The sequence below is a fragment of the Oncorhynchus keta genome, chromosome 14 (genome assembly GCF_023373465.1).
Source record: "Oncorhynchus keta strain PuntledgeMale-10-30-2019 chromosome 14, Oket_V2, whole genome shotgun sequence".
In the NCBI taxonomy this organism is placed as follows: Eukaryota; Metazoa; Chordata; class Actinopteri; order Salmoniformes; family Salmonidae; genus Oncorhynchus; species Oncorhynchus keta.
This window is the reverse complement of record NC_068434.1, coordinates 57,955,254-57,975,256: the sequence shown is the minus strand read 5'-3', so window position 1 is coordinate 57,975,256 and position 20,003 is coordinate 57,955,254. Positions and strand designations below refer to the sequence as shown.

The 20,003-nt window shown below is 38.3% G+C and overlaps 2 protein-coding genes across 29 annotated transcripts in view; both read left to right on the top strand.

The window, feature by feature from the left end:
• The window catches only part of LOC118393669 (CUGBP Elav-like family member 1), a 54,648-nt gene extending 49,068 nt beyond the window's left edge, over positions 1 to 5,580 (top strand). For 22 of the 23 annotated variants that reach the window (XM_052461982.1, XM_052461994.1, XM_035786619.2 and 19 more), the window contains one exon: positions 103 to 5,580. In XM_052461982.1, the coding sequence (XP_052317942.1) occupies positions 103 to 230 (128 nt within the window). In that variant the 3' untranslated portion in view covers positions 231 to 5,580. The remainder of the gene's footprint in view (positions 1 to 102) is intronic. The other variant, XM_052461979.1, reaches the window with a different exon arrangement.
• Positions 5,581 to 7,793: 2,213 nt separating this feature from the next.
• On the top strand, positions 7,794 to 13,544 carry LOC118393668 (ras-related and estrogen-regulated growth inhibitor-like). 6 transcript variants are annotated; one of them, XM_052461976.1, is made up of 6 exons: positions 7,794 to 7,904; positions 8,251 to 8,311; positions 9,613 to 11,486; positions 11,673 to 11,729; positions 11,906 to 11,979; positions 12,687 to 13,544. In XM_052461976.1, the coding sequence occupies exons 3-6, from the start codon at positions 11,366 to 11,368 to the stop codon at positions 13,170 to 13,172; spliced, it is 738 nt and encodes a 245-aa protein (XP_052317936.1). In that variant the 5' UTR covers positions 7,794 to 7,904; positions 8,251 to 8,311; positions 9,613 to 11,365; the 3' UTR covers positions 13,173 to 13,544. The 6 variants fall into 6 exon arrangements, with proteins under 6 accessions (XP_052317936.1, XP_035642494.1, XP_035642498.1 ...); XM_035786601.1 differs by having other exon boundaries at positions 7,800 to 7,904; positions 8,188 to 8,311; XM_035786605.1 differs by lacking the exon at positions 8,251 to 8,311 and having other exon boundaries at positions 7,806 to 7,904; positions 9,613 to 9,695.
• Positions 13,545 to 20,003: the final 6,459 nt, after the last annotated feature.

Here is a 20,003-nt window from a genome sequence, read left to right as displayed (position 1 = left end):
ACAGCACATCACTAGTAAGGCTGTGTATATAGTGTGTTCTTATTATGAAGGCAAGGATTGATTTGTATCTTGCATGTGACTTTTACCTGGATTCTCTTACAGGCTTTGTGAGTTACGACAATCCAGTCTCATCTCAGGCCGCCATTCAGTCGATGAACGGTTTCCAAATTGGTATGAAGCGACTAAAGGTGCAGCTGAAGCGATCCAAAAATGACAGCAAGCCATACTGAGTGCTTTATCTCTCAATTGGACTTGGTTAGGAAATGTTTTTTTCTGGTAAGTGGAGTGTGTGAAATAAGAAACTAAAACGCTGCTGCAAACCCCTACCCCTCTCCTCATTTTTCCCTCTCCCTTTACGCATGACAAGATGACCACTTTGCTGGGGTCAATCCTTTTTATTCTCTGTATTAACAAACGCAAGCAGAAAACAAAACAAAAAACATGCAAAATGATACGTATATTTTGCTCAACTGAAACTGGACACTTACATTCTGTTTTGGTTTTGAAGTAGTTTGTTTTTAAAACATAATTGTATTTTTTAAAAGTTAAGGTGGTCATTAGTTTTCTGTGTAAAAGTTAAGTCATAATGATGTTGCAGAATGACAGCCAGTTGCCAAAATATCCCCTTAATTTTTTACTCCTGTACCCACCACCACCTTATCCTGCCCCATGCCCCCTGGCCCCCACTTTAAATGAATCCCATAACCAAACCATCCACATGGTTGCATTCGTAAACTGATACAGTACATTAAGACACTGAGCGTCATGCGGAGCCTTCCAGAAAACAGCCTTTTTGAAATGAGGATGGACAGACCATGCACCGGATAATGGCAAGAAAACAATAGCTGTTTGCCAACTGAAATGATCAATTATCTACATGTACGCAAGATCTGACTTCACTCCAGCAGACGAGACCTTTTCTATTATTTTTTTGTATAAGTTGCCTGAAGTCTATTTGTGATGCTCTACCAGGAATACAATGCATACAGTAGGCTTTGACTTATTATTTATATTTTTGTTTGTTTGTTTATTTATTTATTCAACAACCAACAAGAAGCTTGAATTTCTTTCCTCTACATTATATTTTGGCGCAAAATATACTTTTTTTACAACTCTGAATGAATTGATTTGTAAGACGTCAGCAGTATTGCCTTGGATGGTTTTGTGAGATATTTAACTTGCCAACCTCTTGATTTGTCTCAAGACAATGTCACATCGCCACTCCCTTGCTTCAGGCATGTAGTGTAGTTTATCTGAAATACTTCACCCTTTTTTTTCTCAATTGGATATCTGATAGAGAATATGGGGTCCTGCATCATTTAACAGATACTGTGCTGAATGTATGTGAAGGGAGGTATAATTGGGTCCTACTTTTAAGTTTTAATGAACACGGCCACTATGGTGTCATCTGGCTTAAGTCATTTTATTCCCCACCTGTCAGATGTGTAAATTTGGCCTTCTGTCTAATGCTGCCCTTCACAGGACTTTTAAGAGTGGCAATAACTTAGTCTCTATTCTGTCATGATCTTTTACTTCAAACGAGCATTCCGCCCCATTTAGAGTATTCCCATTCAATCTATTTCCTTTCTGTTTTTAGCTGTCAGTTCAAGTAGATCATCAGTCCTACTTCTAACACTAAATGGAATATCACTTGGCATTTTAAGCTTGCAGCAATAGTGAGTGTTCTAGAAAAGATGTTCAAAAAAGTGCAACACCGGACCATTTTGACAGATTCATCCTAAATTATCCAATCGTCTCTACTAATTACTGATGCAAAAATAATGCTCTAAGTAGATATTATAATTTATTTTATTATTATTTATCCTCGGTGTTAACCCAAATGTTTTGTAATTATTCGTCATCTGCAGTTTTAAGTAGTCTGCTCTACCTCTGAGCTGGTTAGATGAGACTACTCACTCAAAATACTGGCTTCCCTGCAGATTTTTATTCCCTTGTGTGTATTTATTATTGACTAAAAACGCTAGCATTTCATGATTGGTGACGTTAAATAGATGTTTATCACTACAACAAACACAGTAATCAGTTTCTTAGACTTCCATTATCTTATGAAGTGTTTTTATGGAAATGGAAAATAAACAATTGTCCAGATGTATATTACAAAACTATTATGCCTTTTCTATTTTTATAGGGGTTTTATACTTCTCCGGAGTGTCGGGAACTATTTATTGCCAACATTTATTCTCTGAATTTAAATGATCGTTTTCAAGAATCTTCAACAGTATTTTGTAGAATCCTAATGTGACGTTGGTTACTACATTTAAATATGTGAGGGTTAAACTACTGACCTGTGTAGCCCTATTCAAGTGTTTATTGTTAATGTGCAACAAGTGGCAATTTTGTATAGAACTGTCAATGAGTAGGATTTGCCAGAGCTGCTAAAGATTTCGAAACAGTAGCCCCCTTACATTTTAAGAATAGATGTGTGCCTATTTAACTATTATTTCCATGTGCATAACAATACCAACTGAGAAAATAGGCTTAAGCAGGATTAAGTCAAGGGTATTTGCTGCCATTAAAATAAGTCCAAAGACTGAATCTCAACTGATGGGAGCACATAATTGTTCATAGTTGTTGTATATGAACTAAACCATCACTGTAAACTTTGCTGTACATCTCATACATTTTGTTACGTATGCAAGGCATAATTTAGATTAAGCGTACAGAAGACGAATCTTTAAGAATAGCAGCAGATTATGGTAGAGGTAACATGAGAAGATGCCAAACACTCACAGAAAAGCTGTTTTGTTTACAAAGTGAAACAGACTAATGTAGTCTTAAAGTTTTATAGGTTAAACGTTTTTACTAATTTGTTATATAAAATGTCTGAAGTTTGTTTGCGCTGTCTTTACTTACCCTTTCTGTATTGAATTGACAAACTGCCTCTTATTTAAAAAGGTACCTCCTTGCCAGATACTGTACTTCACTGTTTTGCTGTGGATGTAAGTTGCATTGCATGTAAGATGCATTGCATATGATGGAATTATGAACAGATAAAGCACAAAATCCAAAGAGAAATGTCAATTGAGATTAGTTGACAATCAGCTCTCATAGATCATTCTATCAAAGCACAGGTCATCTAATATTGCTGGCTCATAACCCAGGTGACTCATTACAAGCAATGAATATCAAAAAATTGCAATTTTTACAATCAGTTAGGAAATTATAAAAGCAAATTAGGACAGACGGCACTAAACCCCTTGGGAGGATTATTTTCTGAAATTGGAATACTACTGATCATTTATTTATTTTCATTTTTATTTTTGACTACTTTCTTAAAAATCCTCAAAGGTAATACTAAGTCACAAATGTTGACTGTACAGTAGTAGGCAGTCAGTGTGGTGTCTCGGTGTTGTGTCCTGTAAGTTCTCACCTCAATTCTCTGTTCGCATGTTGCTTGTGTTCCCCCTCCGTCCTCTCACCCTTTCACCTCTTCTGTCTCACATTAAATGTTCTGTGTTTAGATTGTGTATCTGGTAGTGACCCCCTCCCTTCCCCATGCAAAGATAATCATTCATGATTTTCTTTTTTCTCCCCTCTCCTTTTTCTGTTGTTGCTTTAACCTAGGTTTGTCTCCCTGTTTTGTTTTATTCTAGATATCTTCGTGCCCGTTTGTTCATCGTTTGCCTAGCATGTTGATGTGACGTCAAAAGTTCATCGTCCAGTTCGTTGTCCTCTGCACCTCTCTGACGCTTGAAATGTTCATCTTTTTGACCGTTTTGACATTTACTGGGGGGAGGTCTGTGTTTCTCTCTTGTCTTTTGTGCTGCCAGTAGGGTGCGCTAGAAAGACTGCCAAGAAAATCAATGTATAAAGCTACATGAGTATTGTTTTAAGCAAAAAAGAGAATCTATTTTTCTAGAATTTACTGACATAACCACTCGATTTTTCCAAATCTGTTTAATTTTGTTTTGTTGAATTTTTACCTTGATGGTAAACTCATTTCTTTTTTTCATTCTATTTTGAGCGGTCTTCCTAGCGCCCCCAACCTACGTTTTTGTTTTGTGTCTGAAAACAACCAATCAATTTATAGAAACGACTTCTGTGTTTGGGTGTTTTTTCTCTTGTAAGTTATACACTTTTTTTTTTAGGATGTCTTTGGTCACATTTTGCTGAACTGGGGATGACTTTCTAATTTTGTGCTAGGCTAGTTGGCATGATGGTCATTTTTTGGGAGTTTCTTTTGAGTGACAACGATATACACTTGAATCACCGTTTTTGTCATTCAGTGTGTGAAGTCATCACAGGCACATAATGTTTTAATTTCCTTTTGAGTGGAAATCATCCTTAGTCTGAATAATAAAATATACTAAATTAGCAGAATTTATTTTCTTTTCACAGTTAAATATATATTTAGCATGCACGTTTATGTAACTGCACTGTAATCCTCAGCAAAATGTGTTTGAGTTTTGTTTATAGAAAGAAAAAAAGATGAATAAACGAGTGCCAAACGATGCTGTTGGACACATTTATCTCTTACACGTTACCCACTGAAGTTAAGATCTGGGAAACAAAAAGTAGGGGTTGGTTTCTTTTTCAACGTTAATGTGGTGGGTTGTACCTCGTAGGTTTTCATGTGTGTGTGTTTTAGTCTCATTTTAGGGACCCATATTTTACATTAGGATTTGAGGTGAAGTTAGGTGTTGGAAAGATTTAGATTTTTCTGTACAAGTAGTCCCCAAACTAGGTCAAACAACAAAATAAAAGATCTCGTGCATTAAAACCAGGTTATAAAGCATGTGCCCTTTAAAGGTTTATTTGTAGCTACTTCAGGATTAATTATGTTGGGTTGGGAGTGTTTTCAGTGATTTGTTTTTGTCTCATAATAAAGGCTAAACACTACCTTTTCATGCAGGTCCTGATAAACTTTGTATTTTACTCCCAGAGAGCACAGGTTTTATTAGCATACCTTGTCTTTTAATATAGATGTATTGCATTGGCACAGTCTGTAGCGTGTGAAGTGATGCTTTATCTGACCTTATGATTTTGTCTGATAACTTTTGCCGTGTTATGTGTGTGTCATTGTGCATTAACCTCATCAATTTGCTTTACTTGGGCAAAATTAATCCCTTCTGTCATCATTTAAGTGGTCCATATCTATACAAACCATTGTCTTTGCAGTTGTTAAAACATGGCTCCATCTCTGTTGGTTAACGTCAGGGCCCTCTTCTCAAACCAGGGTTGGGTCTTAGAAATGGAACCTCTTCCCACATCATAGAACTGTCACGTGTTCTGTACTCGGAACTACCCTTTAATTATTTTCACCGTTAAAAACCACTTCTCTGTGTTATTGATCTCCCATTGTTCAACAGAAAATGTGTTGGATGGAATCTTCTAAAATTAATTGACCTGCAGAAAAAATATACTAATTGGATTGACTGGGCTCATTTCGTTTTAACATTGTGATAGATTTGTATTTCCAGATTTGTCAGCTGCTAGGTCTGAGTTTAAATGTGATCCTAAAAAAAGAAACCTGTTGGATATTTTTAGCATTATTATTGGTACAAAGTGACTGATTTTCTATTTAAAATTTGGTTTGTACAGTTTTTGCCTTTTCTACTTGAACAAAGTTATTATATTTCACAATGTGACATTGAAATTAAAAGAAGTTCAACCATGTAGAGCTTAGTTGCCACATGATCAAACCTTAGTCTGTACAGCTGTAATATTAATTGATAAAATAATGCATTTCTGTGAAGTCTCCTTTAGTTGAATTCAATTAAATGCTTTTCTTTATTTGTTTTGTTTTACAATGTTGTGATTTTGCTGTGAGGCATAGACATTGCTGAATTTATTACATGGCCAAAACAGTTGCTTTTTAAAATAATTTCAGTTCGATATTGTCTTAAATGTTTTGGATTAAGGATAACACAGTCTCCACAGGCATGAAGCTAAGTGCACACTCAATAAGCAGTCATTTTGTGAGCCAAAATTGTGATCCCTATTTGGTTGGTTGGTTTGTTTATGTACAATTAAACATTTTAAAAATTCATTAAAATTGTCTCTGACTATTTACCCTTTTCTCTGAAGAAAATGTGAAGGCATAATGTGTTGAAATATCCGAGTCAACTAGAAAAGGTACATTTCCTGAACATATTTTTGCTTGCGTCAAAATACATTTCATGGTAGGGGAACACAGTTTACAGATCTCTTTTGAGAGCCTGAACTGCAAGTTTAGCTAATTTCTTTACATGAGGACTCCTACTGGTGTCTTGATTTACTGCAATTTGTAAAAGCAGGAAACCTTTTCAATTTAGGCCTAGGATAGGCCCATTCTCCTGCTGGGAGTCTGACGGCCTTATGTGGCATGAGTATAGCCTCCATTATGATTACCATTGGACAACCTAGAGAGAGGCCTGACTAGACAATTTGGGAAGCATGGGCTCTGGTGCTGAAAATGACCAGACGTGTTTGTCTTTCTCACCAACCCACAAACGTTAAGGGACAGGTTGAAGCAAGCAAAACGAAGACTATGGACCTGTATTTCAAAGGTTGCAGGCAGCACTGGAGTCTGCTTCTGTTAGTTATACATTTCTCTGCCAATGCATATAAAAATATAAAAAAGATATCCCACAATCTTGACAAGGAAATGGTCATTCAATACAGTAATATTAAACCCTAAATACACAATTCCCAGCCAACTCTGTGTTTTGGCACTCCACTGTGACTTTCATTATTTTGACCTACAGTACTGGTATTTCCCCCCCCCCCTAAAAAAAATGGAGCTGTTGCTTTGCCACAGAGGTGTCTACAGACGCTGTTCTGTTTGCTTTTTCCAAAGTGTTGAGGCTGGGAAAAGTCCTCATGGGAACCTTCAAAATAGTTTTATAAATTGATTTATTTTGGAATAAAAAGTCTTCATCAAATCCAATATTTGTCACATGCTTTGTAAACAATAGGGGAGACTAACAGTGAAATGCTTACTTACAGGACCTTCTCAACAATGAAAGAAAATAGAAATGGTAAAAAATTAAATGATAATTTTGCTATATATACACAGCATACCAGTACAGAGTAGATGTGCAGGGGTACAAGTTCATTGAGGTAGATATGTAGAGATAGAGTACCTATAAGACTGTAACAGCAGCTTATGTGATGAGTTTAAAAGAGATTAGAGAAAAGGGGCCAGTTAGCTATTGGTTAACTATTTAGCAGTCTTATAGCTTGGTAGAAGCTGTTCAGGTTCCTGTTGGTTCCAGACTTGATGCATCTGTACCGTTTGTGTGCGGTAAGCAGAGAGAACAGTCTATGACTTGAGTGGCTGGCGTCTTATTAATGATATGTTATTTTTTAGGTATGTGGCAGCATATTTCTCATTCATTCACACCTATTTCTGCCTTCCACTGCATTTATGTATTCAATACTTGTTTTGCAACAACAAAAAAGTGAAATGTTGGTTCTTAAAGTTGCAATATGTAATTGTTTGGGCGACAGACCAAATGCACATAGAAATGTGCGTTATATATCTCATTGAAACCAGTAGCTCTGTTCTATGTGCGCTATTGAAATGCTTCCTATTCTTACATTCATTTTTTGTTCTTTTTCTTTCGGTTTTGTGAAATATATTTCACAGCTGTTTAGACCGTACAATACATCTCAATTACTACTCTTTCTTGTTTTGTCACAACATGAAATTAGGCGACTATTATAATTTTAGCAACCAGCAAATGGCGAAGGGATTTATGTATAATGCATCTTTAATTTCCTAATAGCAATAGTTTTTTATGGAACTTATTTTACATGACAGTTATCCGGGGAATGTAATGACTGTAACGCCCACCGTTCACTGGCAATATGGCGCTGACTGAGGAATGGATATCTGGAGATGCTGAGAGCGTGTTGGAGATTACAAGCACATATGAACATTCTTGTTCTTAATCAAATGGGTAGGTCGTTTACCCGTATGTCCACAAATCTAAACTGGTCGAATTATTCGTGCAGTGTATTATCTCTGAAATAGAGCAAGCTAAATTTGCACATTAGCTAACCATTACATATGAGAAGCTTGATGACTGTTGTGTTGAAATCAAAAGGCAAAAGGAAATCAGCAGCTTTCATTAATGCGTCTCATCTGTATAAAATTGGTCGTAATTGAATGTATTGAGCTTAATCTTGGTGTGTAAGTAATTTATAGCCAGTGAGTAGTTACACAACAAGCGTGTATTTCAGAGATGAATGAATAGGATCAATCTCTCTCTGAGGGAAATGAGTAATTGAAGAGCTGTCGTTCAGGACTTCTGTGTCCTGCCCTTGCACGTCATCAAAGTTCTCAGATCATCAAATTACCATCAAGGTACAGTATATCCACTCAACTTCATAATGTAAAATTATAACTTCATTCTCCATATTGATTCTATATTACAATTCTTAATGTGTGATGTCTGATTTCAAATTATTTAAAGAGAACACCTTCACCCACCCAAAATATGATAGAATCAAAATAACGCAATTTCGGCTCATGTTCCCCAGCAGTTATGTACCACAGACGTCCTTTCCAAATAGTAATTACACTCAGAATATAAAGCACACAGACCTTCTCAAGTCTAATCTGGTCACCACATTCACCATCAATGTGGTTTTCAATGAGGATCAGGTCCTCATTTGTCACTTTCCATTGTCGACTTGCAAAATGGACACTCAACTTCTCAATGACAGTTGCCTCTACTCTGACCAAATCACGACTACATGTGAATAGAGGAGGGGAAATGGCTGTTAGAATATGACATGAATATGACAACAACAACAAAAGTGCAGTATATTCTACGCCTTACTGCATACATTCAAAACCCAAACATGGCCCAAAGTTCACATGCGGTTCTGGAAAAGACACAGATACCAGAAGAAAAAAGTATATATATATATATATATATATATATATACATTTTTTTTTTACATGTTGATTGTTTTTCTTTATATTTTAGCAATGAGGTTAAAATAATATCTTAAACCGTGTAGTGTACACATCTAAGCTAGCACAACATTATTCCTTTATTCCCATAATATTCCTATGAAGGGTATTTTAATTTAATTGGGAAACAATCTAAACAACAACACTCTAATGTAAACGTCAAACATAATTTCCCAGGGAGAATTGTCAGCATGAACAAGTGTGTAAAAGCTGCAAGCGTTTTAGTGTGGGAAAGTGACACATTCCAGGGTAGCTAGTAGAAAAGGAAAGTGGGAAACCACTGTATAAATGGGTACACTACACACTTTTTAATTAAGGGATACATAGTTGGGTGATCACTGGATCATAATCTTTTTTTTTTTTAGATTCAATGAATGACCTAAATTCCTCTGTCCACACATGCCAATTACTGGTCAAGTATAATTTGATATTGTTTTCTTGGAGTAAACAGGAACATTAAATTTCTCCAGAGAGCGGAAATGACCCAGGATATCACAACAGAAAAGAGAGGCACACTTGAGGCCTTGCATTTTTCATGAATTATATGTTCAAATATTCTAAAGGATATTCATCCTCTGAAGTAAATTCTGTGAAAGCAATATGAATAACCTGACAGTGTGTTTTTCAGAATAATTCTACATAAGTGTGGCTGCTGCAAGACTAACTATTGTTTTTTCCTTTTTCAGTTCTTGTACAACCACAGACAGTGCTTCGGATCAACACAATTGAAGTTGCTCCCAGATTGACATGATGCTATATGTTTTGAATTGTAAATAAACGTTTGGTCAGTGAATGTGGCACTGAAATTGAGAAAACGTGCTCAGTATGAAAATATAATGGGAAAACTTATTTATACACAACATTTGGTAACTTTAAAGTTACTCTTTGTAAATGTACCTTTTGTATGTAAGCAGATGTGCTTATATTGTACATCTACAACAATCTGTCATAGGTCAATTATTTATGAATCTGTTATGAAATAGGTGAAATGCAGGCACAGTTTCTCGCCTATATGACAAATAGCCATATGATATGTTGCGGGAGTTGAGAAACCTAGCTTGAAGACAGAAAAGAAGGAAACCTTGAGGTATTCCAGCCTGGTCTCATAGGCTAGACATAATATAGTAAACGAAAATCTGAGACGTTTTCACACTTGGTCCCTTTCAGACAGTTTTTGTGAACTCAATGTGGTTTATTTAATTTTGTTTTGTGCAGTGTGAACACTCCAAAAGAACTCAGACCCCTCAAAAGAGCCCCGAAGAGATCCGAACTGGTCTGACTTAGCTTTGCTTGAATTTTGGGTCTGGTTCCATTTTTTTAGGACAATGAACACCAAGCTCTCCAAATTCGCTTGTCATTCCTGCACCACACAATAGACTACTGCAACACTGTTTTCCCTGCCATAAACCCTCACGTTGGTGTCACAAAAGAGAAGACGAGGATGTGCATGTTCGTGGGGGAAAACTGCTGTTTTTGGATATTGACTAGCGATTGTCAAGGACTTACATTTTTGTTGAGATAGAAAAAAAACTATATGTGGTCTATAGGCTAAGAGAGCTTCATAAGCTGTTTATTGATTTTGGAGATTGAATAATGTGAGAAGACAACATATTTGGTGAAAATCACACCATAGGGTAGGCAATCTGTTCTTGCTCTTAAAAGGGCAGTAGCCCACCTTGGGTGTACAATTTTCAATGACAGCATTATTCTGTAGTTACTCTATTGCTATGTATTATGTTACCAATCAAATTTACATGTTAATAGTATCTTCTGATTATAATTAATGTCTCATTGTTTAACTAAATGCAATCTATTAGCTTCTAAAATGTAAGTAGTTATATCTAGCTGTCCAGGAACACATTTGGATAAAATGGCTTGTCCTGCACTTTGTAAAAACCCAGAGTGCATGTTGGAAAAAGATCTTGGTTCCTTTCTAAACATAGCAATGTGAATGCAAAGAGGACTTGGCCCACAAATATTTGACGTGAACTGGCAAAATATTTGAGTCCTCATTGAAAGGTCGGTTGTTACTGTCTTCGGAGGGTGATTGGGCAGAGTGGACGTCGAGTAACCCAAATGTTGCGTGTCTGAATGTCATCACGAGCCACATTAGCATTTTAGCTAATTAGCAACTTTGCAACTACTTAGTATGTTAGGTTAAATTGTTAAGGTTAGCTAACCATACGAATTCTAATACCTAACATATAATAAATGGATAATGGACATCCACAAATTAATACATACCATACATAACTTATCATACTAATTTGAGGACCAGACTTTTTGTTTACTATGTTACGTCTACCCCCTGAGTCCAGGTTGCTATTCAGGAGTGTGGGTGCTGGTACAATCTCGTAGAGCTCGGGGAACGCATCGAATATGAATTGGAAACTTTTTATGGTTGCATGTTGAATTTGATGACTAATTTAACAACATCCAATGGATAAAGAAACCATGTCCACCAATTTTGGTCTATCAAGAACTTTGAAAAGGACAGGCAGTTTGTCATCGAGAACGGTCAGGATAGTGATATTGGGCCAAGCGGCTGTTGGCAAAACTGGTAAGCACAGAGCCACTTTAGCATAGAAACAATCATTGGATGTAGTAAATATTATAGCATAGGTTATGTGTTATCATCAGATTATCCTGATTTGTGCTCTAGTTCCAGACTTGCTTCAGTTTTACACGTGTAATATATATCAAAAGTAATTTTCATAAAACTCATATTTCATTTCGTATTTTACAGCAATGGCTGTGCGCTTTATCACTAGAAGATTCATTGGCGAGTATGACCCAACGCTCGGTAGGTATTCAGAGGGAGAGGGATTGCGTCGACTTTAATCCGATATGTCATGCCATGCGTAAAGACGCAGTGTAGCCTAGTGTATTAATAAGGATTAATAAATAATTAGAATGAATATAATATAAATATGGATCACTCTATCAAGTTTGACAAACAATTGGCATGTCTTTCTGCAGAGACCATATACAGACATGAGATGTCTATTGGTGGTGATGTGGTACACTTTGAAATACTGGACACAGCAGGGCAGGTGAGCGTGCTTGGCTTAACCTAACACTTATGCAATCATCCTATGAAACAATCTAAATTGTTTTAACATAGCCTACAATTCTATCTAATCATCATTGACCACTCATGTTTCTGTCCAGATTCAGAATCCTGAGTATTCATTATAATGCAACCATGGTCAGCAGTTTGAAGACCTATGTGTTACCAGTGCAAATACATTCCACTCAATCATATACACTGAGTATACAAAACATTAAGAACACCTGCTCCATGACATAGGCTGACCAGATGATTTTAATGTCTTGAGACATGGATTGTGTATGTGTGCCATTCAGAGGGTGAATGGGCAAGACAAAAGATTTAAGTGCCTTTGAACGGAGTATGGTAGTAGGTGCCAGGCGCGCCTGTTTGTGTCAAGAACATCAATACTGCTGGGTTTGTCATACTCAACGGTTTTGTGTGTATCAAGAATGGTGCACCATCCAAAGGACATCCAGCCAACTTGACACAACTGTGGGAAGCATCCCTGTGGAACGCTTTTAACACCTTGTAGAGTCCATACCCCAACGAGTTGAGGCTGTTCTGAGGGCAAAAGAGAGAGGGCGGGTGCAACTCTATATTAAGGAAGGTGTTCCTAATATTTGGTGTACTCAGTGTATAGTTTTTTATTGATATATGATTTTTGGGTTGTTGTTGCAGTTCTATATCTAAATATACATTTATTGTAAGGAGGAAGATGCCCTGCTGATCGAAGAGAAGATAAAGTGGGGAGATGGATTTGTGATTGTGTACTCTGTAACAGACAGGTGTAGCTTTGACGAGGTCATGCGCCTCTGTTTCCTCGTCAATCACATCCACTCCTCTTCAGGCGCCCGCAAGTGCAGCCCTGAGCCTCCTCCCATAGTTATTGTGGCCAACAAGAAGGACCTTGAGTTTGACCGAATGGTGAGTACTGAGGATGGAGAAGGCCTGTCACAGGGCCTAAAACTGCCCTTCCACGAGATTTCAGTGCGTGACGGATGGGAAGAGACAGCGGCCGTCTTTAGTGTTCTTTATGGAGATGTGATCCAGCAACTTGACACTTCCCCAGCCTCATTTCGCAGGAGAGCAGTCTCCAAGCTGATGGAGAAGATCCCCAGGATCAACTCCAATCCTCCTGGCCCCTCTGGCCGCAGCTTCAGCTTCAGCTCATTCAGGGACTTCCTGCCTGACTGAGCCGGATGGGTTGGGGCTCTGAACAGCGTCTGTGATTTGGGTATTCACAGGGGGAAAGTGAAACATGTTGTTTTGGCAGCGTGCCTCTCTAGAATAGCTGTGTTAGTGCTCTATGGAAAGTGATACACTTGGACACCTGGATAAGAGACTTGGACACATTCGATCAGAAGATGGACCTAGCAACTACTGTAGAATGTAATTCTATACATATTTGTGGGGATACGATTAAAATCAAGCGCAATAAGAGTATTACAATTCTGTTTGTATTTTGATGAGACATGAACAAGAAACGAAATATCAAAAACATCTAGTAATAAAATGTAAATATTTGTTACAGTATCATGAGAATAAAATGAACATTCTGCAGATGTGCACAGAGAGTATATTTTCGAAAGTAGAAGAGGCAGGTATATTTGATCTTTCCTCAAGATCGATACTTAAGGCAGTAGAAAGCATTACCTGGTTAGATGTTTATGTTTAAGTATATTCTTTGAAAGCCACAAACTACACCTACTATCTGAGGTACTGTATATACACAAAAGATGACATGGAACTTAAAGTGGCCCCATCAAATATTCATGTTAACCATATACTCAGCACAGTTTAGGGCTTTTGAGTAAAAAGGGCATTTAAAAGGATCCTATTTCTGAAACCTGATACGAGCCTTTACGATTAGGGGCACCTGCAATAGAAAAGACTTCTATAGTTGCTTTGATGTGCGGGGGGTGCAAGGGTATTGTATATTGGCTATACTAATTTGATGTTTATACACATGGAAAGATGGATAGTTGTGAACACCAGGGAGAAGATGACTAAACCAAGCTTATGGGTGCTATTGAACAAAAAATATATATGCAACATGCAACAATTTCACCGATTTTACTGAGTTACAGTTCATATAAGGAAATCAGTCAATTTAAATAAATAAATTAGGCCCTAATCTATGGATTTCAGATATGCATACAGATATGCATCTGTTGGTCACAGATACCTTTAAAAAAAAAGAGGTAGGAGTGTGGATCAGAAAACAGTCAGTATCTGGTGTGACGACCATTTGCCTCATGCAGCATGACACATCTTCTTAGCATAGAGTTGATCAGGATGTTGATTGTGGCCAGTGGAATGTTGTCCCACTCTTCTTCAATGTCTGTGTGAAGTTGCTGGATATTGCCGTGAACTGGAACACGCGTACATGGAACACGCGTACACATCGATCCAGAGCATCCCAAACATACTCAATGGGTGACTTGTCTGGTGAGTATGAGGCCATGAAAGAACTTGGACATTTCCAGCTTCCAGGAATTGTGTACAGATCCTTGTGACATGGGCCATTATCATGCTGAAACATGAGGTGGTGGCGGCTGATGAATGGCACGACAATGGGCCTCAGGATCTCGTCACGCAATCTCTGTGCATTCAAATTGCCATCAATAAAATGCAGTAGTGTTTGCTGTCCGTAGCTTATGCCTGCCCATCCCAGAACCCCACCATGGGGCACTCTGTTCACAACGTTGACATCAGCAAACCACTCGCCCTAACACAACGCCATAAACACTTGCTATCTTCCAGGTACAGTTGAAACAGATTCATTTGTGAAGAGCACACTTCTCCACTCATCGAAGGTGTGCATTTGCCCACTGAAGTCGGTTACGACGCCAAACTGCAGTCAGGTCAAGACCCTGGTGAGGACGACGAACATGCAGATGAGCGTCCCTTAGACGGCTCCTGACAGTTTTTGCAGAAATTCTTCGGTTGTGCAAACCCATTGTGTCATCAGTTGTCTGGGTGGCTGGTCTCAGACAATTCCACAGGTGAAGACGCCAGATTTGGATGTTCTGGGCTAGCGTGGTTAAACGTTTTCTTCGATTGTGAGTCTGGTTGGACGTACTGCCAAATTGTCTCAAACGGCGTTAGAGGTGGCTTAAGGTAGAGAAATTAAAATGAGATTTTCTGGCAACAGCTCTGGTGGACATTCCTGCAGTCAGCTTGCCAATTGTAAACTCCCTGTAAACTTGAGATATCTATGGCATTGTGTTGTGACAAAACTGCACATTTTAGAGTGGCCTTTTATTGTCACAAGCACAAGGTGCAATTGTGTAATGACCGTGCTGTTTAATTAGCTTCATAAAATGCCACATCTGTCAGCTGGATGGATTATCTTGGTAAAGGACAAATGCTCACATTACAGGGATGTAAACAACTTTGTGCACAACAATTGACAGAAGCTTTTTTTTGCGTATGTAACATTTCTAGCATCTTTTATTTTAGCTCATGAAACATGGGATCAAAATGCTGCGTTTATATTTATATTTTTGGTCAGTGTAGTATCAAAAAAAGCAGATTCTGAGGTTTCCAAACACTTACCTTTGCCAAATATCTTCAATTGAAAAGATTAGCTTTATTTCAAAATATCACTTTTCCAAGAATAAAGCTGTTCCATGTGTTAGCGGCAGACGATACCCTACAGTAACATAAACCAGCCTTAGGCTTAATTCAACATTTTGTAATGTTTTGTAGTGCCTTAGACCGCTGCACCACTATATTACATTTTAATCAGGGTGCTGTTTTTGTACAATTTGAGAATTTGAGTGACAGGAAGTAGAATTAAATTCAGTGCAATTCAAAGAAATCCCACTCCTAAACATGAGAGTTTCACTGAAACCCTAACCCTCACCGTAACCATTTATTTACCCCCTTTTTCTCTCCAATTTGGTGATTACGATCTTGTCTAATCACTGCAACTCCCCAACGGACGCGGGAGAGGCCAAGGTCGAGTAATGCGTCCTCCGAATCATGACCCACCAAAACGCACTTAACATCCTCTCTTTTAAACCGGAAGTCAGCTGCACCAATGTGTAGAACGACTGAAGTCAGCCTGCAGGCACCCGGCCCGCCACAAGGAGTTGCTAAAAAGTCCCCCCGTCCAAACCCTCCCCTAACCCAGACGACACTGGCTTCCGGGTTAAGTCCCTATGGGACCCTATGGGTCACTGTCAGTAATGGCACAGCCTGGGATCGAACCCCCACTATATTACATTTTAATCAGGGTGCTGTTTTTGTACAATTTGGGTGCATTCACAGTCTTTTGCCAATTATTTGGAATATCTGATACATATCTGATCTTTTCCCTAACATTTAAACAGCAAATCCATATGAGACCTCGGTTTGGACGCTCAGATCTGTTTATCTTTATCGGTTGCCTTTTGACACAACTAGTACCTCAAATTGGATAGTACTGGGAGGGGAAATCCACCTGATGGCAGCAGATGACAAGTAGACTTTCAACAGACGTGTGTGCGTGTTCGTACGTGTGTGTTGTAAATGCCTCAATTCCGGTCTTTAGGATTTGTATTCTAGTTTGGAAAAAAAAATATGTAAAAATATATAAGCCTTAGATGGCAGCATAGGCCAACTAATAACAAAGGTTCCTTTACAGCAGGCAGGTTGAAGTAAAGAACACTTGGACAAAGGTAACCTATGTATGAAACTGAATTGATACAGACTAAGACATTATTTGACAGACTGACAAAATGTTGACCATTAAATGGACATTACACTCCAAAATCAAAGTTTGTTGGATGGTTTCAGATGTCCAAAGTAATGTCAGGATTAATCCATTCACCACACCATCAGGTGTGTATATCTAACTATATACCACAATCCAAAATGAATGGAAAAGATAATCGTCATGTCTTTTCCAGATTTCTTCCATTTATTTGGCGTTAAGGCATATAGCTGGATACACACAACTGATAAGCGCCATTTCTAGTCATAAGCGATATAAGAGGCCGCTATGGGGCACCAACCAGGATGTCAGTCGGGGTCTCAACTTGCTGTTGGTTAGAATAGCAGAATACACACCTTGCAATATCAACATTTGGTAGTGCATCAGCAGTTTTCCCTCTTGTTATGTCAGTCACTGACAGTCACTCAATTAGCCAAAGTCGGCTAAGATTTTATAGCTACATTAGTCTAGCCGCTAGCCTTGCCTGGCTTACCCAGCCTTATTGCTCCGACCAATTGAAACTCCACGCAGACGAACATTCGTTTTTTTCTCCGCAATGAAGTATGTAGCGGCCGATAGAGCAGCGGAAGAATTCAGTCGTCAGGCAACTGCTAGTCAGCTATCTAAACCTTGTAGTAACTATGGGTAAATTACTGACCGGGCACGCAAGGCACGTACGTGCCCAGGGGGAGACGTCTCTATCAATGGCTTCTAATCAATAGATCCCTTGTACGCGGTCTAGACAGGAAGTCTAACCCACAAAATCAATTATTAAAAGATGATCGAAGCTGCCTTTCCTTACCTGACCCGATTATTTGGATTTTGTTGGCGATTCATATCAAAGATTTGTCTTCTGGTCGTGGCACAGATGTGTAGGATCTTTGATTTGAGCCAATTTGCGACACAAAAATCATCCTGCAGCAACAGGAAATGGGAATATTTGAGTGAATTATAATTGATGGACCTTTTTGTTGGGGTTGAAATTTTTTTCTGAAATTTTAAAGTGGAAATTACGAACTTTAGAAAGTATTTGTAAACCTACATTTTAAACCTGCATTGCAGGAAGGTTCTCCTACAACAGGGTGATCAAATTAAGATCCTATGTCTGTACCAGAGTGGCATCCATGAAAGAAGCAAATCTACAGCTATATTCTGAACTTCTTGAAAATGCCTTTACATATGTTTTATAAACATTTCTAGTTTCCAGGCTTCCACTATATATATATTGAGTGTTTTGAAGATACAACAACAACTTTATTTGATGTATCTTGTAACAAATCAGGTTTTCTTCAAATACATTTCACAGAAATACTGCCCTTCCTTATATCTTATTTTTCCCTGAGTCGTTGTGAACAAAAGCAATATATGATAATCATTTTTATTTACTTTTGTCTTCTGATTTGATTGTGCATTTTTAGGAGTGTGTCTATTGATTCCTTGCTGTATCTGATTATTGGAGGATACAGGCATTATGACTTAGACTTGGACCAAAACAATTTTGTATTGGTTGATTATTTTGTGTTGATGTTTGCCATGTACTCACTATATCGCAAAATTATAGTCAATACACCCATCTATTAACATGACAACTGTACCGTCCCAGTAGGTTCTATCACTTGTGTAAGGCATAGTGCTAACCATCTGCACTGTGGCTCTGTGAGGCAGTCCATTGCCAGTGTTTTGAGGTCTCTCATCAAGTTCTCCCACACTGTATTCTATCAGCCCACACTATGATGGAAGACACTTGCAGCGTTTGCAGTGTGCGCCTTGCTCAACCATATGCTTTCATATTGCCAGGATTGAAAACTGCCTTGGGCCTCAACACTCTTGCCAACTTCCAGTTTATAGTGGGCTTTTACTGTGCAGTCTGGTGATTCTGTCCATTTCTTACAAAAAAGGTCAGAATAAAACTGATTAAAGTGAGGACTGAAGCTGCTGCTATGTTTACACTTTGGTAATCAGAGAACAGGCTCAACTTAATTAAACATGCAATACAGTATTGATTTTTTACAAAGTTGCATTTTTGGTTGTCAAGTAATATCTCAGATATTACTCTATACATACTGGAAACATAGCACATAATGTACTGTAGATTCCCTCTGTGTGTGTGCACTGGCACCTACTTGTCACAAAACCATGATAATTAGTTTATTCACACATTAATGATTTATGCTTTCATTCAAATGTGAGAATATTCCGACACTTCAGATTTCAGTTGAATTATTTTAGTCTCCAACTCTTTTCCCTTTAAAGAATAAACATTTATTAAGGGGAGGGTGGGAGTTATGTGTTGAATTGAAGAAGTTACATGTTGTTTAGTCCTTCATTCTAAATCCTCTGGGACTCACTTTTGAGAAGTTCTATCACATCTACCCACTTTGCACCCGAGGGACTATAGGCTGCTCTTCAGCACCCCCTGCTGTGTGTGTGTGTGTGTGTGTGTGTGTGTGTGTGTGTGTGTGTGTGTGTGTGTGTGTGTGTGTGTGTGTGTGTGTGTGTGTGTGTGTGTGTGTGTGTGTGTGTGTGTGTGTGTGTGTGTGTCATCATTAGTGCCGTAGGGGTATAATGGCAACAGCAGTGGGAGTTGTATACATTTATCGTTGTAGGGGTACTGAAGCCTGGAGGGATTGTGGGGCGGGAGAGGTAGGGGTTAGGATAGTGAGTACCAACGCTGTAGGGTCAGTGAGAGCTGTAGAAGCAGTTACAGTAGAGGCTGTAGCTCCTGCTGCTGCTGTAGAGGAGGTTGCAGATGTAGAATCCTCAGATGGAACTATGGTGCTTTGATCACACCGGGTCCATCATTCCGACAATGTTTACCATGTTTTCCCCCACAAGATTCGGTGATGAATTTCGAGTGGATCTCAAGCTGATTGGAGTGGATCTCAACTAGCAACGTCTGAAAGCTAAAAACACATTTTGAGTGAAAGCTAACATTATTGTGCATCTATCAGCATTGTTTTGATGCTGTTGCACCCTGACTGACTCAGATTCTGTCCTAAAGTATCCGAGCAGATACTAAACAGTTATGAAGAAATGGCAACAAAAAAGAAAGAGCTCATACTTTTTTACTTTAGAACTCTTATGTTAAAAACCTCTTAAGGATCATACCCTTTTTTTTCAATTTTAGCCCAAAATGTCATACTCAAATCTTACTGCCTGTAGCTCAGGACCTGAAGCATATTCTTAATACCACTTGAAAGGAAACACTTTGAAGGTTATGGAAATGTGAAACTAATGTCAGAGAATATAACACATTAGATCTGATAAAAGAATGAACATCATCTTTGAAATGCAAGAGAAAAGCTATACTTTAAGATAGGAGTCTA